At 34.7% G+C, this 24439-nt stretch overlaps 2 protein-coding genes across 2 annotated transcripts in view; one reads left to right on the forward strand and one right to left on the reverse strand.

Annotated features, from left to right (window-relative positions):
• Positions 1–6155, reverse strand: part of LOC126824900 (DNA topoisomerase 3-beta-1) — a 35878-nt gene extending 29723 nt beyond the window's left edge. Inside the window, exons 1-7 of the mRNA XM_050554327.2 lie at positions 5816–6155; positions 5030–5107; positions 4811–4924; positions 4092–4259; positions 3015–3149; positions 2202–2314; positions 844–935 (exon numbers count right to left, since the gene is read on the reverse strand). Coding sequence (XP_050410284.1) covers positions 844–935; positions 2202–2314; positions 3015–3149; positions 4092–4259; positions 4811–4924; positions 5030–5107; positions 5816–6049 — 934 coding nt within the window. The 5' untranslated portion in view covers positions 6050–6155. The remainder of the gene's footprint in view (positions 1–843; positions 936–2201; positions 2315–3014; positions 3150–4091; positions 4260–4810; positions 4925–5029; positions 5108–5815) is intronic.
• Positions 6156–6206: 51 nt separating this feature from the next.
• Positions 6207–16376, forward strand: LOC126824899 (DNA helicase MCM9). The gene is made up of 12 exons (XM_050554326.2): positions 6207–6331; positions 7155–7251; positions 7659–7797; positions 8420–8531; positions 8986–9074; positions 9830–9923; positions 10599–10752; positions 11569–11698; positions 14148–14294; positions 14929–14992; positions 15638–15747; positions 16200–16376. The coding sequence occupies exons 1-12, from the start codon at positions 6286–6288 to the stop codon at positions 16356–16358; spliced, it is 1341 nt and encodes a 446-aa protein (XP_050410283.2). The 5' UTR covers positions 6207–6285; the 3' UTR covers positions 16359–16376.
• Positions 16377–24439: the final 8063 nt, after the last annotated feature.

The following is a 24439-nucleotide window of genomic DNA, read 5'->3' on the forward strand; positions in this document are numbered from 1 at the left end:
TGATATAACATATGGCGTTTAATGACATAAAATGAGGTTTAACATCCTTCTTTTCGGTACCAACCTGGGGTCTATTTCACGAAATTTTAACTAAGATAAAATCCAAATTTTAGTAACTTGATTGGATAATATTAGATTGATTTTAGTGTTTAGCCAATCAAAATTGAAATATCTACTAAAATTTGGATTTTATCTTTAGTTAAAATTTCGAGAAACAGGGCCCAGGCTTCTGAAGATGGGAAAAGTCTCAGCTATTCTTTTAGACTAAGATACAATCTTTTTTTCAATGGTTACATGTACACATCCTCGCAAAATTTAACCCCTTGCATTGTACACATCATCCTCGGTGGTCTCAATCCCTTCTACGTTCACAACAATATGTTGGCTTGTTCACTCAACCATGAGAAAGTTTGCAACAAGACACCAAACAAGATGAGACTTACTTACCATCGCCAACTTTCTTTATATTTAACGATTTTTTTGAATGATTGATAGGGATAGCATAATCATCAAGGGCGGATAATTTAAATATGTGTCTCCCCCATAGATGAACCCAGGGTTTAGTGGCGATACAGAGGATGACATGTACAATTCAAGGGGTCAAATTTTGCTCAGTGAGCTAAATTTCTGTCTATTCTTCTTCAAATTCCAACTCCATTGGCTTTTGTGCCATCCGAATGAATATGCTCATTTACATTAACAGGTCTACAGAGAACCCAGCATACAAATTCGAATCCTGGACACTCTTGTTCAGAGCCCAGTGTCCTAAAAACTTGGCCCCATGATCCCTTTGATATCATAAAACATGAGTAAAAGAGATTCTCTATTTTCTACAAAACTTACCTAAACCCGAACTAGCTACTCGCAGTAATTCTACTGTATTTAAAGCTATTGGTCGTGCTTTTGTTTTTTCTTTCTGTGTTGTGGTTACGACTCTACAAATAAAGCAGGTAAATAAAATAAGAATTTTGTTTTTCAGGAACAGAAATTGATGAATTTAATGATGTCAATTTTTCTAGAGAAGTAGTGATTTTGAAAAAACATTTTATTTCTAGCTGTGTATTATCAATGTGTATAATGGAGCCAAAGTTTGTCCCATCCCATATATATATCCATGCCATATCCTGTCTATTTGTTTTTTAAAACCCAGCCCTTGATTTCAGTTAGTTGGCTCAGTGGGTATGAAATTGGCTCACTAAATAGGGTTCTTCGGGAATTTCCCATCTGGTTTGTCCTTGCTAGTGGTGCCGAATGGAGAGCCTGGCAATCAAAAACTTGTAGTTGTTAGGATGGAACAAAAAAACATATGTCTGTTGTATACAACTGGCAGCATTGAAATGGGGGGTTTAACGTCCCACTGTTCTGTTCTAACTGGGCTAAGGAAGACAGGCATACACCAAAACAATGTGCTACGAGGGAAATTTTGCCAGTACAATAGCACTTTGGCCAACGCTTATATCGAATTCCAACTGCCAACGTTTCTTTTACAGGCATGCCAATGTGTACACAGGACCTCGGTTTTCCATCCCATCCGAATGACTATGCATTTTTCTTTGCCAGGCCCTCTGTCCTGTACCACTGACAATGTCTAGTCTCAAACCATTGTTGGCAAATTGTTAAAATTTATTGAGAATCATCGAAAAATATTGGATTCCTATTGTCACATAGTTTAAATGGTTCGTCTAGATTAGTTAATGAGTGTCAGGTTTACAACTGTTTACTTTCCTGAGTAGTGTTGAGTAATTAACAGACTAATTAAAGATACATTATGTAAGATTTAGATAAAGAACTAGCCATTCGTTCTATAATAGTCTGAAAGTAGATGATGTAAAATGAATAATTTGAAAATTTCATTCAAATTACTCTATTGCAAGCGAAGATATTAGCCTTTGAAGTTTTGACAGACGTGTGCAATAATTTCAACCACCGTACTGGTTGATCGAAGCTAAGTCTCGGTCCTCCATATTTGATTAAATCAAAGTATCGCTGAACCATTCTAATCTATTTAATATCGGAGAAATTGATTAAGGCCTGGATCAGTTTATTAATGTCTAATTAATACTTTAGAAAACATTTTAGGCCTAAAGAAAGGCCTGCAATAGGCAGATTTAGCCCTTGCATAATGCATGTTTAACAGACTAATTAATTACTATGATAGTTTTAATGATGATATTAATATATATAAACTGTACAGTACATACCTGGCTTCTTCACTACCTTTGATCATATTTAAAAACATGAGAGCTATTTCTTTATCAAATAATCGAACTCTCTCCCATTCTAATTTTAATGACTTGCCACCAGGATGAGTTATCTACAATATCAACCAAATATGCAATTATCACCACAGATGTTTAAATTTGATTATAGTTTTTTTAAATACAATACAAGAGAAATATGGAAGTTGTCTTTGAATAATATCAAGCTATACATTCAATTTATTGTAAAACCTGTCATTAAACTGACAGTTAGTTCCTTCTTACAATCTAACACAACTCATAGTGACATATGGACAAAGAGGAACGCCATCATACAACAGTCCTTGTACAAGACAATTTCCATGCAAGGAACTAAAATTGGCCTATCTACTGGTCACCTAAACGTTTGTAATATTTAAATAGTTGTAATGGTTTTTACAGATTTAGTACAAAAACAATGTTTGTTTTCTTCAATATGAATAATATATTCTCTTTTTCCATTTGAATTTCACCATGAGAAAATTAAATGATAAATAAGAATAATAACAAAAAATTTTTTTTAATGAAAACAATAGGGCTTCTTCTAGCTATGCCGTAGAGCTCCCTAATAATAAAATAAATTAATGAAAACAATTGGTTTACACTAGCAGAGCCAGACGGCACCCTATAAACCTCTCTACTATAAAGTGTCAACCAATCAACTTAACTACGGAAAGCACCAAAGGTACTAATTGGAGGTACAGCGGTAACCAGGTTATCAGTTTATTTTCGTTCCACACCTTACACAATTTACAAATTAGTAACAACAATGCCTACCTGTACATCTATAACCCAAAATGGTTCTGGTTTAAATGATTGTATTTTATCATGTCTTTCTACACAAAAACCTAAAGTTGGGGTCTGACATGGACCATATGATATTAATGTACTATCTAAATCACCATATTTACCCTGAAAAAAATAAAATAAATAAATAACTGAGCAGGACGTCATTGCTGCCATTTTGGAAGTGTGACATCATATTTAAAATTGAAGTCTGTCTATCGATGCACAATTAACCATGTAGTTAACAGTTAATATATTATATTATGTATATTATACATGTAGATAACAGCTAATATATACATGTAGATAACAGTTAATTCTACTGAATTCTGCCTGTTCCGATCTAGTGGCAATATAAGGTAGGCAAAAATCTAAAAGTTTTCGCCTGGCTTGAAATACTTTCTGTCAACTCCATTTTTTTATCTACCTTACATCTAATAAAAATTTAGGGATTATTTTTTATTAAAATTAAAGAAAACCCAAGAAAAGGATGGTCATTTGGAGACACATGTATATATTTGTACACAAAATTTAAATCAACACTAATATTATTATCGTACCGTGAAAAGATGGGATTCTGATATCCAATATTTAAGACAGAATGAAAATTTTAAAAATGGCAAAGAAGTCTTTGAGCGCCATTTGTAATGAAGTGACTTGATGAACGAGGCTAAACAGCAATGAAAGACTGGAATAACCAGATACCACAGACTGCCAATCAATTTGGGCTCTTTGCGTATTTCGCCGAACATAACTGTTTAGAAATTACAGTAAAACAGAAATGATTGAATTTAAATCAGTTTATATACACTCATTTTACATTATTATATGTGTTGCGACCCATTTGTGTCAATTTTTAGGTTCCAAAGAATAGAGATTTAGCTCCTTTAATGTACATATGTTTCTTTCTTGGACCCACAACATGAAATGAAGTAGAACACTGTAAAGATCATTGTCTCTAAGTGTGCTGTATCAAGATTACAAGATCTTCAGTTTGGATATAGTTTTTAAGTCATTCTATTTTCTGCCTTCTTTATAGATATCTATCCTATCAATCTTCTACTTTACCTGAAAGAATTTTGTTTGATATCTAGTAAAAGCACATCCAATTCTTAAATCTAATTCTTGTCTGGCATCTACAGACTGGGCTTCATTTTTATTAGGGGATACCAGATTCTGCATGGCACGTTTTATATCTGTATCTGTTATAGCACTGAATCGTGCTCGATATACTTGCTGAAATACATAATGTTACACATACATGTACAGCATACACTCAACATAATGGTCAATCTTGGATAAATACAATTAGAATTTTAAGATTTTTTTCCACCCCTTCTCAAAAAAATTTGCAAGATTTTTTTCCACCCCTTCTCAAAAAGATTTGCAAGTACCCCAAAACGTTATCATCAAAATTATCGTCAAAATCAAATTTTTAATCACAACTTTCATTTTTTAACGCAAATTGCAACTTTGGTGAATGACAGCGCGAGTCGCACATACAGGTGGCATATCTGGTGAATAAAAAACACATATTTCTAATTTTTGTTGTTCAGGCTCCAAGAACAAGACTGATTCTATTTACAGAGAAAGCATCAAGAATATTCAGTGATTCGTAGCACTTTCAGTGGCATGCAGCAGTTTGGTGATCCCTAGAGTCAACTCATTTTCTTTGTATGCTCCCAAGACTCATATAAATAAGGTGAAATGAGATACATCCTGAAGGCATTTCTCAATCCTTATTAGTGTTATCAGGGGAAGGACAACTAATAACTAATGCTACTAACCTGACCTTGAACTCTGTTCATAGCACCTATAGTACATTCCATGACTTCAAAACAAATATTCTCACCTTCTTTATCACAATCTAACCATAATACTAAATAATCTGCACCTTGTGCCTACAAGTACAAATATAGCAAACATCAACAGACTTGTCAGATCCCTAATACATGTATGAATATCACAAGCAATGTCAGCCCTTAATAGCTAATTAATCTTTTTACCTCTCTCCTTAAAAAGTTTGGCATGTGTAAATTTGGTGAAGCTTCTTTTTTCTGAATTGGAGCAGTAAACAGTTCTGCCTAAAAAAATAAAATCTTTCTTCATATATATAATAATAAACATTGAATAGTTTACAAATGAATAGCCAACATGCATGTAACATGCTTATCCTGTAAATGGGTCAGTCACCACTTGGAAGTCCTACAGCATTCCTTAATTGTCCTCCAGACAGTTTTCAAATGTAATCTTTGTAGTTTCTTGTATTAGGAAACTAGCATACCAGACTGACAACAATTTAAGCAGGGTCAACAAAAAGTAATATATGCACTTCTTGATTTGGACTGTAATAAATTCTGTGAATATATCTATGTGGATCTGGCATATACCATACATGTAATATCTGTTGAGTGGAAAAAGTTTGGAATACAGTGTAGGAAGGTGCTAACTTTAAGTCTTGATGGATTTTAAGCACACTATTATTAATAGAATTCAAATATAATGTACATGTATGCCATCCCTGTACCCACGGTATTACATTTTAATTAATAATTAGGAGATAGAGAGAAATTAGGTTTAACATTCACTCAACACAAAGTGGGTCATTTGAATTTGAGGAGTACGGTAACATATGGTTTAATTTTATATAAATAAATCACTTTATGTAGTTGGAGGATCCAGAAAAAACACATGTACATAGTACTACTACTAGTGACAGACCTTCCTAGACTAGACCATTTGGCCACAAACAAACCTCCCTTCATAAATAGGAATACATCAGCTAAACCTACAGGGTCAACTTTATCCCAGCTGTTATATTTGCCAACAAAATCACAACCCATGACATGACCACACACAGACGTCATTTTGAAGGTAACGTTTTCTCCGTTGAATTTTCCTCTGTATTCGTGAATTGAACAAGCTCCATTTGAACCTTTTCTACTTATGCAACTTCCATTTGACAGAATTTTCGCTAGTGACTGGGCTAAAGATGGCTTTTCTGCCACCATAAGCACAGTTCTCATGATGCCTAACTAGATTTTTTGTCAAAAATTGACTAAAATGCTCAAAAATTAAATAAATGTTATAAAAAATCTCATTTGCAAGTTTTCGTGGGCGCTGCCATATTTGGATTTCTTGCGAAGGGCGGATAACTCTGGATAGAAAATGGCGGGACTTTTGTATATTAATAATATTATTAGTAATAATAGTAAATAAATGTTTAAAAGTCCAGGAGAAACATATTGAAAGTTTCACAAATATGACATCTGAAAGCGCCAGAGAAGACGAAAAACTGAAATATCTTGGTAGATTTATTAAGTTTAGTTGAAGCAGGAACAAATGGATAAATGATCTAAATATAATTTTAAGACATATCGGTCCGACCTAAGCTAGGGAATTCGGAACCTTCCGAATTCGGAATTGACGGAATTAAGTACAATCACACGTGTCATGTTTCTAATAAAGTTCCGAATTTTTGGAATTGTAATCAAGTAGTTACTTTAGTAACGTAAATTGTATCAGCTCTGCTTTCTACTGATAAAGTAACTAGCAATCAAGTAACACTCACACAGAATCGAGTCTTGACACAGTTCTGTCAGTCGGAAAGTGATATTGTAGTGTCATGTCAATTTGTCAAGTTTTTGGAATGACAAATCATAAATAAATGACAGCTTTTCAGGGATCGGTTGATGAAGCTCGTTTTGATATTTTAACAAAAACAACGAAATATACACAAATCTTCAACAGTTATCGAGTCCAAATAGTCGTTATATAAGCCCAAATTGTTGTCTGACTGAGTCCGAACTGGTGTTTCTGTGCAGTCTGAAATGTCACCACAGGACCGAAATGTCATGATACCAAATGGTTGTTTCCAATTCTATGTTGTCTATATCAATGAGTCTTGCCTAGTATTGCTCATTAGGAAGACAAATTTCAGTTTTATAAATGTGACTTTATTATTGTAGTTTAAGATAGATTGTTCCGTAGCATGGTGACTTCTTGTGCTCAGACTTAAGGAATATGTTGTATAATTTATTTTGTCACGTGACTCATACATTTATCATCAAGAATAATAGTAAAATACAGTACATCACAATACTTTCTATAACTATAATATTTTATTTCCAGAAATTGTAAAGATCTACGCTATAGACATCCATCGAGCTGAATTGATAACCATAGTACAAGATGAAGATGATGAAGAACATTTTTCTATATCTATTGAGTATGTCATGAGAGTTTAAAGGCAAAACAAGCTTGTATATATATCCTAAAACTAAAAATCTGCTGCTGTTCATCAGTGTTGCATGGGGAGAGTCGTCTGACTTGTTTCAGATAGACCTTATCGTGAAACCAGAAGTGGTCTAACTCCGGAAGTGGTAGTGTAACTCCACCAAGACCTATATGTCACTTCCCAGCTCAAACTGCCCTTATGGCATAACTTTCAGCCTTAGTACAGCTTCCGAACCCCAAACAGACAAATGACTGTAACAAATATAGATTTTGATATAAAGAGAGATGCTAATTCATAGTAGGGCATTTTACAAATTAAATCAACCACTCCTATTTTCTATAAATAATGCAACTATATGGCTATATGGATCACTACATATTTTATATTTTATTTTTCAGTGCCTTGACCTTGTTCGAGTCTAATATGGCAATATGTGATGTACTATTATCCAGTCCTCTACTGATTTTACCGTTATTTGATGTAGCCTTGATTGAAGCTCAGCAGCACATTATACGAGATATGACAGATTCCACTTTGGTAAGTTTTGATTTATGTCTGTGTTCATTACCCCTGTTGGTGCAGAAGAGTAGGCTGTAAAAATTTGCATTTCATTTGTAAGAGTCACTGCTAAATAAACAACACAGAACATTATCAAATAGAACACAAATCTATGTGTATGTGATTTATTTAAACAATTTCAAAGTAAATTACTGAGGAATAAAGATCCTATAACATGGACAACTACTATTTTAATTGGGGAGCCACGGTGGCTAGGTGGTTAAGACGCTGGCTCGCTAGCCTGGAGGTTGGTAGTTCGATCCCTGCATTGGCCGAGAAAGTTCATCCTGATTTTCCGACGTGATTTCCCCTTGTCAGTGATGCAGAACAGAGGGCCTGACAAGGATAGCTGTCTAATCCTTCAGATGATACGAAAAACCGAGGTCCCGTGTAGTGTATACATTGGAATGCACGTAAAAGATCCCTTGGCAGTTGGAATTCGATATAAGATTAGGCGATAGTGCCGCTGCCTGGGCAAAATTTCCCTCATAGCACACTGTATGGCGTATGCCCGTCTTCATTAGCCCAGTATAGGAGCAGAACAGTAGGACGTTAAACCCCATTTCATTTCATTTCAATTTTTATTTTAATTGTGTTTCAGACAGTGAAAAAGAATGTGCATGCAAGAATAATGGCATTACCTGTTTGTCCAGAACTAACAAGAACTACACTGCCTAAAACAGCTGATGTTGGCAGTTTTCTTTCTATTACTGGTAAGCAATTTAGATTAAATAATAATATTAAAGGGAAATGTTTCTCTAACTTACGGAGAAACCCCAGATATATTTTAGTGAATAAAGCAGGTTAATTCTGTGTGGTACTCTTAGAACCCTTTTAGAACCCTTTATTAGAGTCTCAAGCAAATATCTGAACCCCTGGGATAAATTTTTAAATATATACTAAGATCCATTTGTTAGGTTTGTTAATTAGCCAAATATTTGGTTGATTAGCTATCAAAATTTGTTGAAGCCATTTTGTAGACAGTTGGCTTCATTCATTTACCCAATGTTAACAGCATGAAAGATTAGAAATACTTCAATTCATATTTTGAGCCAAGGCATATCCAGGCATCTAATAATTCCACTGAGCCAAATATGGATTTCTAAATTTTTGTTCCTGCCTTTTAGGTACAGTCACTGACACAAGGACTTGTTTGATATGTTTTAGGTACAGTCATTAGAACAACATTAGTAAGAGTGTTAGAATTTGAAAAAGACTATAGCTGTAATAAATGTAGAACCATGGTTACAGCTAAAGTATGTACTCCTTAATCACTTGACTAGATATGGCAGACAAGCCTATGAAACTTGTGGGTAGAGTCAGTCGCTGGTTGGAGATAGATGAGCAATACAGAAATTTTACCGCTTCCTTTTCCTTAGTTAAAGACTCAAGTTTCCGAGGGTGGTATTAAGAATCTATGATAGGCTCCATCCGGAGGCTTTGCTCCTGGCAACAAGTAGTATAGAGTGCCTAATCTAGACCAGTGATTCTCAACCAGTGTGCCGTGAGATCTTCCTAAGTGTGCTGCAAAATCTTGAACGGCACACTAAGAAAATGTGAAAAACCATTTGATCCCAATTGAGTATTCACTGGTGTCTACTGATAAGTTCATAGCTTTTCTTTTTTTAGTTTGAGTCATTCCATGTGTCTATGACTACAGTTGTATTCCGTCTGACTTACCATGTTTTTATTTTGCAAAATTCAAATATTTTTCATATATATTTAGCCAGATGTGCCGCTATTTCTTCATGTATTCCAAGGTGTGCCGATGGCAAAAAAAGGTTGAGAACCACTGATCTAGACCCTTGATTAGATGGTGTGCATGTACAGTCTCTCCCACGTTGCCACCAGAGCAATCTTACTTAGTGGTACTTTTATAGGGTCTGATTGTCCAGTCCCGTATTGTTTTCTGCATTAAATGTTAGATAATCGATATATTATCATCAAAGAAATGCAAATGATGATTTGCTAATTTCTGAATTAATTAATTAGATATTTTTTTTTTTACCAGTCTGATTTTGAAAAGTATTACACTCTGAGTAAACCAACAAAATGTATCAATGAAGCTTGTAATGGAACAAATTTTACACCTATTAATGACAGAGGTCAGTGAATCATACTGAGATCAATCAGTTCTCTTTATTTACTGTAACCGGGGTTGGGGGGGGGGGTATGGCCGATTGGTTAGCACGTGCACTCTGTATCATGAGGCCTGTCATTGAGTCAACTGGCGTGGTTTCAAATCCCCGATTGTAGTGACACGGAGTAGGGTTGCCTGTCCAACCTCATGGGTTTTTTCCAGGTCCTCCGGTTTCCTCCCACTGCTAAAGACCCCTACGTGCAAGCAAATTAATGAAATAAAATTAAACCATATCTTAGTCCCGAAATGACCCAGCCTGTGTTGAGTGGACGTTAAACCCCATTTCTCTCTCTCTCTCTCTTGAACTTTACTGTAATTTATACTGATATTAAGGAGCATTGTCATTGAGTACTGCTTCATAATTCTTTTCAGATCTCTAAAACAGTCTTCTTCAATTCTTCAGAGGCACATATAATCAAGCATATTAAAAACCCACATCAAAGCAAATTTATTTTTAGTTTTCAAATAGCCACGACTACCATCCTGTGAATGTTTTGTTTGAATTTTCAAAGCTTAAAAATTAAAAGCTTTTGATTTTTAAGAACCAAGTACAATACTTTCGAACTAAAAGCTTTTGAGAAATTGAACCAAGTAAAAAATTCAAATCACCGTTGCCTAACAGTTTAAAATTTGTTTGTAGTTTCCTCTCCGCAGAAATGTCGGAATTATCAGGAGATAAAGATACAAGAACAGGTACAGAAATTAACAATGGGAACCATACCTAGATCTATGTGGATTGTTTTAGAAGACGATCTTGTTGATTGCTGTAAAGCTGGTGATGATGTCACTGTCTGGTAAGAATTGATTCTATTTCGTCTGGACATCTGGACATGAAGTCAGTTTCGGAATGAAGTTAGAATTCTATGGAATGAAGTCAGAATTTACTGTTAGCTATCTCAGCATAAAGACATGATCTTGCAAAGATTAGCATAACTTCTGGGCTATTTTAAAGTTGTTATGCACTATTTTGTTGAAAAATGGTTAAAAGTTAAAAAGAACAATACACAGTTTAAAGGAATGCTTGTGAGTTGTGTCTGTTGTCAAAGGGGAAATAATATTGTGTTGAGGACTCGAGTAAACAGTTATCTCCCTTTAATATAATCAAACACTAATTATATAATTCTAACTAATAATTTGACAGAAGAAAGCAAAGATTTGAATATCTTGTGATATATTTAAGACAGAAAAACTGATATGTACAGGGAAATATTTTAGACAGGCACAATATTCCAGATGAAAAAAAAGACAAATGTAGACTTTTAAGGCCTCACACAAGATAAACAGTAGTATTATTAAAATCAACCAATCCTAACATTATGACCATTTACTAAAGTTCACATTACTTTCTATTGATTTTATTACATCATCATCTTCTGTCTTATAACGTCAGTCAGCTCTTGAAAAAAAACTAGTTTCTGTCCATGAACATCAAAGTCAAGATTGTATGTAACCTGGATTTTGTATTGTTCCCCATTTTATTATTATATATTTAATTCCCAAAATGACTATTATTATATTAACCTTATCCATTGAAGCTTTAAGGTAAAAAAACCCTGCTTTTTAAGTAAATAAAATTGACATTTAAAATGTATTTTATTTTGTTATTATAGTGGTACGGTGAGAAGAAGATGGAAGAATTTAACAATGGAAGTCAGATGTAATATAGATATTGTTTTACATGCTAATCATGTCCTAGTTACTAACGAACAAAAAAACAACATCCTCATTACGCAAGAACTGGTAAAATTTCTCATTATACATCTACATTTTCATGTCGTCGCCATGTTCATCCGTCCACAATTTGTTTGTAAACACTCTACAGGTCACAATTTTTATACGTCCACATTGATATGTGGTCGTATATTGTCGTCGCCCCCGTCCGTCCGTCGGTTCGGCGTCTACAATTGCTTGTGGACGCTCTAGAGGCTAAAGTTAATATCCGGTTGACTTTACATATATACACAGTATTTAAGGTCTTGAGACGAAGAGGCCTATTGATTTTAAGGGATTTCCGATAATTGCTGCCAGAGTTATGGCCCTTGATCACTTTGAAAAATCTTGTGGACGCTCTAGAGGCCAAAGTTAATATCCGATTGACCTTAAATTTATACATAGTGTTTAAGGTCTTGAGACGATGAAGCCTATTGATTATCAACGATTTCCGATAATTACTGCTAGAGTTATGGCCCTTGATTACTTTGAAAAATCTTGTGGACGCTCTAGAGGCCAAAGTTAATATCTGATTGACCTTAAATTTATACACAGTGTTTAAGGTCATGAGACAAAGAAGCCTATTGATTTTCAGCGATTTCCGATAATAACTGCAAGAGTTATGGCCCTTGATCACTTCAAAAAATCTTGTGGACGCTCTAGAGGTCAAAGTTAATATCCAATTGACTTTAAATTTATACACAGTGTTTAAGGTCATGAGACGAAGAAGCCTATTGATTTTCAATGATTTCCGATAATTACTGCCAGAGTTATGGCCCTTGATCACTTTGAAAAATCTTGTGGACGCTCAAGAGGCCAAAGTTAATATCCGATTGACTTTAAATTTATACACATTGTTTAAGGTCATGAGACGAAGAATCCTATTGATTTTCAGCGATTTCCGATAATTACTGCCAGAGTTATGGCCCTTGATCACTTTGAAAAATCTTGTGGACGCTCTAGATCCCAAAGTTAATATCCAACTGACTTTAAATTTATAATATAATAATAATGAAGTTTTATATAGCGTCTTCTCCATGTTGACACATGCTCAAAACGCTTTTTGTAATGGCTCTACTGGTAAAACTGTTGAAACAGGAAAGTCTTTAGTGCGGATTTAAATTGATTAAAAGTTTGTTGATTCTTGATCTGTTGTGGAAGTTCGTTCCATAATCTAGGACCAGCTGAACTGAAAAACCTATACCCATATGACTTCAAATTATATCTTGGAACAACTAGTGACTGTTTATTTTGAGAGCGAAGTGATCTAATAGGGTTGTAGTCATATAAGAGTTCAGATAAGTATTGAGGAGCTGCATTATTGCGACATTTATACACTAATGTTAGTATTTTGTATTTGACTCGCGCCTCAGCAGGTAACCAATGTAAAGAAGCCAGCACATTCTGGATGTGATCAAACTTATGTGTCCTTGTTACTATTCGAGCTGCAGTATTAAGAACCTTTTGGATCTTGGCTAGAAATGCTTGTGGGATTCCATAGAGTAAACTATTACAATAATCAATCCTTGATAAAATAAGTGATCTCACAAGTAGTTTACAAGCGTCAGCAGTGAGATAGTTTCTGATGTTGCATATACAGCGTAGATGATAGTAGCATGTATGGCATACCATATCAACCTGAGCGTCCATTGTCAGAGAAGGATCAAATATCACTCCAAGGTTTCGAACATTTTTGTAGAAATTTATTTCTGAATTACCAATGGTGATTTTAAGATCAGGTAGTAACTTGAGTTGTTGTGATGAACCTGTTATACACTGTTATACACAGTGTTTAAGGTCAAGGGACAAAGAATCCTATTGATTTTCAGCGATTTCCGATATTTACTGCCAGAGTTATGGCCCTTGATCACTTCAAAAAATCTTGTGGACACTCTAGAGGCCAAAGTTAATATCCGATTGACTTTAAATTTATACACAGTGTTCAAGGTCATGAGTAGAAGAGGCCTATTGATTTTCAGCAATTTCCGATAATTACTGCCAGAGTTATGGCCCTTGATCACTTCAAGAAATCTTGTGGACGCTCTAGAGGCCCTTGATCACTTTGTGACACTCTAAAGGCTAAAATTATCATCTGATTGACTTCAGATTGATACACAGAGTTTAAGATCTTGAGACGAACAAGTATATTGATTTTCAATGAATTTTTATGACTTGAACAGCTAAATCCATGATATTAAAAGTTTTGTATTAAAATTAATTGTTTAATTATATTTCTCATTTGATCACTGTTCAATTTAAGATTGTGTAATTTGATCCAATTTGAAATTAATTACTTTATTATGTTTCCGGTTTGTTGAGTTCAATATACATTCCAATTAGAAATTTTAATTATAGAATTATGTTTCCGTTTGGATGGAGTTAAGATGAAATCTTTTTTTTAATTTAATATATATATTTAAATTACTAGATAAAATATATTCAATTTGATTAACATTTTTTAAATTTCTTTTTTGGACAGAAATCTGAAATATCAGAATTTTGGCAAGACCATGTGAACAGTCCATTAACGGCTCGCAATAAGATTCTAGCTAGTTTTTGTCCACAAGTTTATGGTCTGTATGTTGTTAAATTAGCTGTTGCTGTTTGTTTAGCTGGTGGTGTACAGGTAAGGTATATCATAACACCACGTGACCACATCTACTAATTTAAAGATAAAAATTACTGATTTCCATCAAGATTACTGAACTTTGATTGAGTTACAAATGAAGATTACTCTAATCAAGATTAGTCTAATCAAGATTACTGAAATTTATGTTTTTTAAGATTTTGTTCACAAAAACAGGAAGATCGTGTAAATTAAAAGTTTTCTGTGTAGAAAACAAGAAAATATTGTAAAAAAGGTGAATTGCGGTTATCATACTTAGTGATTATTTTTCAACAAGAATACATATCTTGTTGGTCATTAAAGTTCCTCAGGACTTTCCAGCGTGGTATCTTCTTGGGAAGTCTGGTAAAGATCTGAATGTAGTTCTTTTGATGGGAAGAAAAAGCTGAGGTTCTGTATACACGGAGTGCATGTAAAAGATCCCTTGACAGTTGGATATTGAATTAAGAGTAGGCCATAGATATGCTGTCTGGGCAAAATTATTCTCATAGAACACTGCATAGCATATGGCCATCCTTGTAAGCCCGGATGGAGCACCTATCAACAAATCATTAGGGGATGAAATTATAATGCAAATAACAAAATTATTTCACCGACTAGTTTGTTAATTGGTATGTTTCATGTATTTTAATAGCGAGAAGATGAAAGTGGTTCTAAAGTTAGAGGTGAAGCCCATCTTTTACTAGTTGGAGATCCAGGTTATTAGATATTGGTATTTAATTCATGGACCGTGATCTGGGTCCCAAGTGCTACTCATTTTGTTCTTGGAAGCGATGTTCTTCGAAAAAAGCCTATAGCTCAACCAAGTCATGTACGATCGACATGGAACTTCGCATGCTTCTTCCTTGGACAATTTTGCATTGATATGGGATTGTAATTCCAAGATGGTGGTGATGATGTCATGCTCTATTCTTGTCCATAATACGCTGGTACAAGTTTTTAACTGATTGGGTAAAAAGAAAGTGTCCGAGAGTGATTTAACGTTTGCACTGTAGATGATGTGCCTATTCACTATGCAAGTCATGGGTTTGATGCTAGGTTGCTATGTAATAAGATATTGAGTCGCTTGCCTTACCTCGTGGGTTTTGTCTAGGTACCCCTGTGTGAGCAGGCGATTTATTGAAATATATACCATATGTTAACCGTGAAATAATCTGCTTAATGTCAAGTGGATGTTAAACCTCAGTTTTGTCTGTTTTTCTTGTATGGTCATTTTTCACTTGATATCACTACTGGGTCAGAGTTTTTAAATTTTTATTTATGAAAATCTTTAATGAAAACTTAAGTAGTATGCAAGGATATAAATGTGTTTAATCATGAAGTGTCCTTATTTCCTATGACAGGTACTGGAAAATCACAGTTTTTAAAGTATGCTGCTAAGATAACACCTCGATCGGTATTAACTACGGGTATAGGCTCTACTAGTGCTGGTTTAACAGTTACAGCAGTAAAGGTAGGTATAACATCTTATTCTGTATTAACTACTGGTATTGGTTGTACTAGCAGTTACAGCTGTAAAAGTAGGTACTGATTAGGGAGGCTTTGGCTTGTTAAAGTTGTTCTGCATGTGTATCTCTCTATTTAGCTAAAAGTAGTGATGAGGCAGGGGATGCTTATTCTTTCTTAAACAACTTCCATAAAAACGTTTTAATTTGAACTTTCCATTTCAACTAATCGAAATCATTTCAGTTTTTATAGCTTACGTTTCCTGCTGTTTCGTCAATCAGACATTATTGAGAGATGGGCATTGTTTTAGAATATTGCAATACAGCCCTTAAACTGTTAGAGTTATCGTATGATTAAATGTTGACTGATGATGAAAAATTATTCTGGCTTACCTAGAGTCAATGCCACTTTAAGAAGGCTGTATTCCAGAGTGTCATTAAGTTTTACTTTTTCCCTCAGGATTCTGGAGAATGGCAGCTAGAAGCAGGTGCTCTAGTATTAGCTGATAGTGGTTTATGTTGTATAGATGAGTTTAATAGTATTAAAGAACATGATAAAGCCAGTATACATGAAGCTATGGAACAACAGACTATCAGTGTAGCTAAGGTAATGATATAACTATTCACTGTACAGCTATGGTACAACAAACTATTAGTGTAGCTAAGGCAATAATTGCACTATTCCCTGTACAGCTATGGAACAACAGACTATCAGTGTTGCTAAGGTAATGATATAACTATTCACTGTCTCACTGTACAGCTATGGAACAACGGACTATTAGTGTTGCTAAGGTAATAATATAACTATTCACTGTCTCACTGTACAGCTATGGAACAACAAACTATCAGTGTAGCTAAGGTAATAATATAACTATTCACTGTCTCACTGTACAGTTATGGAACAGTATACCCTATGAACAACAAACTAGGGAACAGAATTTTGTGAGACTGCAGAATTTCTATATTTGATCAATGAATCCTGTCAAGAGTTCTTTGACATGCACACCAAAGTAGACCCAAGTTTATTCTGATATCCGAATGACTAGGCAACACCTTAGTTGTCAGCTCCGTTCTTAGATTCTTCTCCTCCTGTGCTGTGATTGAAACCCTGTATCGTCACATTTTGACTACTGATTGATTTTTGTAGAAGAGACGCTATAAAGCGGAAGCAAGACTTATTGTGAGTGTTCTGTAAATTTCGACCACATCTGCCATAAGCCGAAATAATAAAAGTTCACAAATTGTTCCTCAATGTCTGCTATTACAGACCTATATGAATTTTGTTGTATGGTTAACACATACACATAAGGTTACTCAGTGTTACAGACTAGACTAAAATAAAAACAAATTCTTGAATTGCTCTGATATTCTGAAAACTAATGTATCTATTGTGTTTATTTCAGGCAGGATTAGTTTGTAAGTTAAGTACAAAGACAACTATATTAGCTGCTACAAATCCTAAAGGACAGTATGATCCGGAACAGGTATATCATTTAATAAACATATTCATCAGTTTCTTGCATGGATGGTACTTCTCCGGTATATTCCGGAATTTACTCAGCCAACGAAAAGTGTCTAGTTGTTCAGATGGGATGTTAAACCCCAATTCATTTCATTCTATAATCATTTGATAAAGTTACAATTAGTATATTGTTTCAGTAGTGTCCTGATAAAGCATAGACAATATTGAACCCTCTGTTCAAGTTCCATAAATCTGATAAAGTTTTTCAAGTTTAAAAAATAATAATAACATATACTTTTAGTTTTATTACATGCATATATATAAGATATTGTTTATATTTTTCAGTCTATTTGTGTAAACGTGGCTTTAGCTAGTCCGTTATTAAGTAGATTTGATCTGGTGTTAGTTTTATTAGATTCACAGAATGAAGATTGGGATAGAATGGTATCTAGTTATATCCTAGAAAATAAAACTATTGGGGGTAAGTATTACAAATCAAACATATTCTAAAGCAATGCATTATGGATGTTTCGTCTGTTACAATCTGATTAAAATACAGATCTATATTTCATTTCTTTTTTTTATACTTTCCATGACCTACACTACATGAAGATCTGACCCTATGACGTCAGACATCGATTAATCAATCAGCGTTGATGTTTCCAGTGGTTTACACACAGTTCCGTGCATCGCACGCCAAGTTGTCACTGTAAGTGTAACAGATGGTTTCATTGGCTAATCGCTCACGCCATCCAGAACGCAGGTTATATAACAACTCTTCCAGACCCTAGTGTAGTACAGACAAATAAAACGAAATTTTAAACTATAAAAAAAGAAACGAAATAGGATCTGTGTTTTAATCAGATAGGGTTTGTTATTATTATTACATTATCAGTGCTCAATCAAATGTTGTTATCCAGCCAGATAAATCTATTATGTGTTTGATGTGATGTCTTTATTTTATTTTGTTGTCCATCCCAGATAAATTAAACATCTGTTATGTGTTGTTTAGACCTCTTTATTTTTTTATGTTATCCATCCCAGAGAAATACTAAACTTCTATTACGTACATCTTGATAAGACATCTTTGCTTTTATTTTATTATCCAGCCCAAGTAAACACTAAACATCTATGGAGTATGGATAAGATGCAGGCTTATTTAGCCCTTATTAAAACTGTTGTTCCTACATTAACTGAAGGCTCGACTAGGTCAGTATTACCTCAGTATTATGTTTATATACATGAGTAAGTCTATCTACAAGACATAATAATAATGTTGTCATTAACCAGTTTTTAATCGTACTAATTTTTGAAATTCAAACAGTTTAAATGAATGAATGAAATGGGGTTTAACGTCCTACTGTTATGCTCCGAACTGGGCTAACGAAGACGGGCATACGCCATACAACGTACTATGAGGGAAATTTTGCCTGGACAGCGGCACTACGCTTATATCGAATTCCAACTGTCAAAGGATCTTTTACATGCATGCCAATGTGTACAAGTGACCTCAGATTTTCATGCTATCCGAACGACCAGACAGCTGTCCTTGTCAGACCCTCCGTCTTGCATCACTGACAAGGGGGGACCACGACGGAAAATCTGAATGAACTTTCTCAGCCAATGCAGGATCGAACACCCGACCTCCAGGCTAGCGAGCCAGCATCTTACCCACTTAGCCACTGTGACCCCCAAACAGTTTAAAACTCACTAAAACCTATCATACTTTACTGCACTAACTGGTCTAATGAAGACGTGTATATGCCATGCAGTGTGCTATGGGGAGAACAGCATTTCCGTTTACTCTTGCAACTGCCAAGGGTTCTTTTACATGCACATCAACGTAAACACAAAAGACCTTGATTTTCGTTCAATCGAACAACTAAATGCCGTTCCTTACCATTCCCACCTTCCTAAACAACTGGCAAGGGGAAACCACTCTGGAAAATCCTGAAGAACTTATATGACCAACACTGGGATCAAACCCACGACCTCCTGGTTAGTGAGCCAACGCCTTACCCATTATCATGGCCAGTGTGAAATTATATTATGTTATATAGTATTATTTTATCAGGGTATTACAAGCTTACTATCGTGCTCAACGTGGTGCTGATAATCGTAATGCTGCTCGAACTACCATGAGATTATTACAGAGTATGATTAGATTAGCTCAAGCTCATGCTAGATTGATGTTTAGAGATGAAGTATTAGTACAAGATGCTGTTGTGGCTGTCACGCTAATGGAATCGTCTATGCAGGTATTTTTTGTATATTTTTTTTCCTTCGATGACAACGAGATCAATTTAATGAGGGGATGTTTTTATTTCCTGTACAGTGCACATTAAAGAATCCTCGGCAGTTAGAAAAAGAGTATGTGTAAACGCCACTGTCCTGGTCAAATTCTCCTCTTGCATTGCACATGTATCCTTAGAAATGAAACTTACCATATTTTAATTTAAAGGGCAGTGTTGGTGTTAACCAATATTACATATGTGATGGATCTGGTTAAACACATTCCAAATCTAATTTTTGAACAAAGACTTGAAGATTTAGGAAGTGACACAAAATAAGGAAAACCTGAGAAAATTCATTTTCTTCACTGTTTATTTATAGGGAGCTGCTCTATTAGGTGGAGTGAATGCCTTACATACAGCATTTCCTGAACAAGCTGAAGAAGAGTATTTATTACAAGGTATGCTATTTTTATTTCTTATTACTTTACACTTTTCACTTTACTTCGCAGGATAGACCTTGGGCATACTGGTGACAAAATACTAGGGACTCACCTGATATAGTTCATTGCACTGATTATTAGTCCAAAACGATACCAGATCAATTGCACGACAACATCGTTAAGATAGGAAGTAATATTTTCAAAATGGTGGATCTGTTCTGTGATAACTTTTCATCCATTAAGGTTTATCGGAATATACATTATAGGACATAAAAGAGAAAATATATAGGTTCATTTGGTTTTGTTGATATAAAAAAGTTGTTTTCAGGTTGGTAATTACCACCACAATGTAAAAATTAAAATTTTGAAAAATAAGGTTAAGTTTACTCTCATCTATTTTATTTGTTGTTTCAATATTTGAGAAACGTTCATTTTGGGGTGAAATAATGAAATACAGGTTGAATTATGGGTGAGATTATTATCGAATACCAACAATTATAATACTTTTGTATTAATTAAAAAAAAAAAAAAAATTTAACCATGAATTTTCACAAAACCAAAGTTTATTCCTTTGGAAAATATCAGAGACAAATATTACACTGTTACGTCTGCACTACCTTGGGAGATTGAGTAAGTGGGTCATTGTTCGGAGAATTTCTCATGTTACTTGATTTAGGTTCCGTGTATTCTATGAATTCTGACACGGAATCAAGCACCCCCACGATATACAGATTACGTCTCATTTCAATGAATTGGAGCAGGGTTAGGTGACCAAATGGTTAATAAGGTCTGTCATTGAGTCAACTGGCGTGGTTTTGATTCCCCGCTTGTACATGACAAGGAGTAGGGTCACCTGTCCAACCATGTGGGTTTTTTTTCCAGGTCCTCCATTTTCCACACTCTCTCTGTCTCTCTCTCTCTCTCTCTTGCTCTCCCTCTCTCTCTCTATTCAATGAATCGGTGCATATTGTTAAAAAATGTATTTATTTTTTATTCTTTTCAGCTGAAATGATTTTAAAAAGACTTGATCTACAAGATTTATTGAAAACTGAATTAGAAGAAATGAAACGTTTAGCAGACAGACGTCAAGAAGAAAATAATACAAACAGACCTGGAAATTCCCCTAAAAGTAACCCAGGTTATCAGACCAGTGAACCTCATCCCGTACATGGTTCAAATACACTAAACATATCGAATAATGATCATGACAATCATGCAGACGACAGAAATAATTCAAACGTAAATTATGTTACTAAAATGTCCAGTGATAAAGAGTGTCCTAGTTATAGCCCAAATGAATCGTTAGTATTAAATTCCTCGGCATTGTCAGACTTACTAGATTTTAGTACAGATGACATAATTGAGGAATCTACTCCAAAGAAAACTGGTAAAAAGAAAAGTAGTCCTGAAACAAATTCGGTGGGCAGAAAGAAACATAATTTCGCACCGTTAATTACAAATGATCCGATTGTGAAATCAAATTCCGAGATAAATATACCAAGTTGCGATTCAAATAAAAATCTACTAATTGAGACAATACAGAAGAGAAAATCGAAAGATGATTTAACAGAACAAGGCGATGAGTCAAAATTATCGGCTACCACAAATACATCTGCTTCGAAACTAATTTATGTAAGAGATACAACAAAGAAACTGCCGAAAAAGCCTAAAATCAACATGGCTGCCAAACTCAGTGCAAAGATGAATTCATCTCTTAGTAAAAAAGATTTGTCTAAATCAAAAGATTCCACATTTAAAAATCCCTCATGTACAAGTGCTAGCCTGACACGAAATGAGTTACATGATACATCTGCAGAGTTTGAAGCAATCAAATCCCACAATACTTCATTATCAAAAGTATCGCCAAAAACAATTTCAAAACTTAATAAATTTGCATTCACGGAGCAAGAGAAAAAGACAAATCACCCGGCTAAGATAACAAATATTGAATTCGACACTTCCGTAGAACTCTCAGAAAGTCTTTTGTCCGGAAATTTATGGGCTTGGGCAGACCGACATAGGAACACAGACAATAATCAGGCCAATTTGAAAAGAAAATCAACTGAGAATCTTTTTGAAACTTCAATGGTGGAGGACAATGACAACATTTTAAATATGGAATCTCGAGAATCGCCTGATGCACAGATTTTTCCTGTCAAATCACATTTGGATGGTAATCATAACAATTTATTCATAAATTCAAATAAAAACGATTCAGAAATGAATAAAAATTTGGGTTGTCGTGGAACGGATTTCAATTTTGCAAAGAAAATTCCTTCAGAATCCAATACTGATATATGTGGTGACAATTCAAAAATAAATTTGATCGCAAAAGGATCAGTGAACAATAAACAGGTTGAACACGAAAATGTAAACAAAAAGGAACACCTGGCATCGCAGGATCTGTCTCTTAATCTAAGTTCAGATGAGGAGGATGACATATTCTCTAACATTTTAACCAAGAAGGCGCCAAAAAGAGAGAGCAGGATGTTGGAGGAACCAAATATGACAGCCGGATTATTTTCTCAGAAATCTGTGACACAATCTCAAACCTTCAAAAGTCAAAGTAAAGTTATGTTACCACGTATTGGACCCACGCCACCTAATTCACAAAATGGGCCAATTCTACATGAAAAGGTTGATAAAAGTGCAGAGCCTTTGTTAAATTCAGGCAATTTAGGAAAATCGTTCAATTCTGTGAAACTTACACAAAAAGTTTATCAATTTAAAAAAAGTCCCAGCATTAGTAAAAGTGTAGATTTGAACCAAAAATCCATCACATCAGATAACAATCAAAGCCAATCCAAAAATATGATGTCAAAAGCAAACAATGACACTGCAAAATATCCCAGTCCAAGGTTGAATAATGGTGTGCCTTTGGTCTGTGGTTCAACAATTGGGATTAAACCACAGAAATCTCAAGTGATGTTTACCATAGATAATGATGATGATGAGGACTTTGATTTAGATTTAGACTTTAATCCTAGTAAAAAGAAAAAGATTTTCTAACTATTTCAGTATAGTAAAATTATATTGTAAATTCACAGACATGTAAATTATTATAATTGTCATATTATTATTGTCTGGTCTGTTTATTAGGGGTGCTCCATTGAAATTTCGGGAAACTGATTTTCTCAATTTTAGACATACACAGTAACAGACAAAACAAATATATCTCCCAGGGGTGGGAAAAGGGTGTGGGGAAAAACAAAAGTCTTGGCAAGTGTTAAATGAAATTTCTTACTTTTCTGTGCAAATATATCTCCCAGGGGTGGAAAAAAGTGTATGCGTGCAAATGAAAGGCCTGTCATTGAATCAAGTGGCCTGGTTTCGATTCCTCTCATGTAAGGGACACCAGTCATTATTGTGGTTGATATTTTCTATGTCAATGTGTGAATAAAGTACTAAAGATATACCCTTCTGTTGGTTTCAAAACCTAAAATTGGGATTCTTTTGATCTCTGCTATTCAGCAATATTCTCCAATGATATAGATATTTGGATGGATTGTACAAACTATTCGACCGAATACCGCATAAGCAATATATATCGACTATACGGTGAACCTCCATTACCATGAGAATATATAAATTTCTACCCAATTAAATTAGTCCAGTCAGTACATGCCAGATATTACGTCTGTGCCCGCAGATTAAATAAATAGAAAACTAACAGGATTGTTTCAGCATTACAGCACCCTCATATGTACATTGATACTTATTTATAATATCTTTTCATAGTGTATGATATTATGAGTGAGAGAGAGAGAAATGGGGTTTAATGTCCACTCGACACAAACTGGGTCATTTCAGGACTAACATGGTTTAATTTTATTTCAATAATTCGTTTGTTTGTGAGCAGGGGACTTTAGCAGTGGGAGGAAACCGGAGGACCCAGAAAAAACCCACGAGATTGGACAGACGACCCTACTCCTTGTCACGTACAACCGGGGAATCGAAACCATGGCAGTTGACTCAAAGACAGACCTTATGATACACCGTGCATGTGCTAACCATTCGGCCATCCACCCCCACCCCGTTATCATGAGCAAGTCTAACTAGTTTAGGCTACATTAAAAAGGTTATGTGTCCATGCAGAATATCATTAAACTCAAGACAATCTAGCTGAAAATAAAATATTTGTTATATTCTATGGTATGCTTACTCTTTGTCGAATCCCTGATACCACATTTTGTCTATTATTCATTTAAACCACTGGAACTCAGCCATCGTGGACCCCCCTTTAGCACACAGGTTAAAAATAACACATCTTTTATTTATAAACAATACCTTTTGTCAATAAATACCATAACCCCCTCTCTCTTCAAAGATACTTTGTAACAAGTATACAAATATAGCCAAACTGATGGTACAATCATCCTATATCCAAGCCTCACAAAGCTAATTTACCATACACAACATGTAGCACATCTATTGATTTTAAAAGAATACCAAAAGGTGGAATATATATGTTATTGTGTCCCAAAATATGTGACGGACAGACGAACCCATTTCAACAGTTCCCTACTTCAAAAGGTGCGAGACAAAAATCCAAATGTCATACCTA

This window comes from Patella vulgata, chromosome 6 (assembly GCF_932274485.2).
Source record: "Patella vulgata chromosome 6, xgPatVulg1.2, whole genome shotgun sequence".
In the NCBI taxonomy this organism is placed as follows: Eukaryota; Metazoa; Mollusca; class Gastropoda; family Patellidae; genus Patella; species Patella vulgata.

Bases quoted from the DNA above. Each gene is read 5' to 3' on its own strand.
- LOC126824899 (XM_050554326.2), top strand. From the start codon at position 6,286: ATGACATCTGAAAGCGCCAGAGAAGACGAAAAACTGAAATATCTTG. The intron at 8,532-8,985 runs GTAAGCAATTTA...GATATGTTTTAG, and splicing joins CAGTTTTCTTTCTATTACTG to GTACAGTCATTAGAACAACA. The intron at 9,075-9,829 runs GTATGTACTCCT...TTTTTTTACCAG, and splicing joins GAACCATGGTTACAGCTAAA to TCTGATTTTGAAAAGTATTA.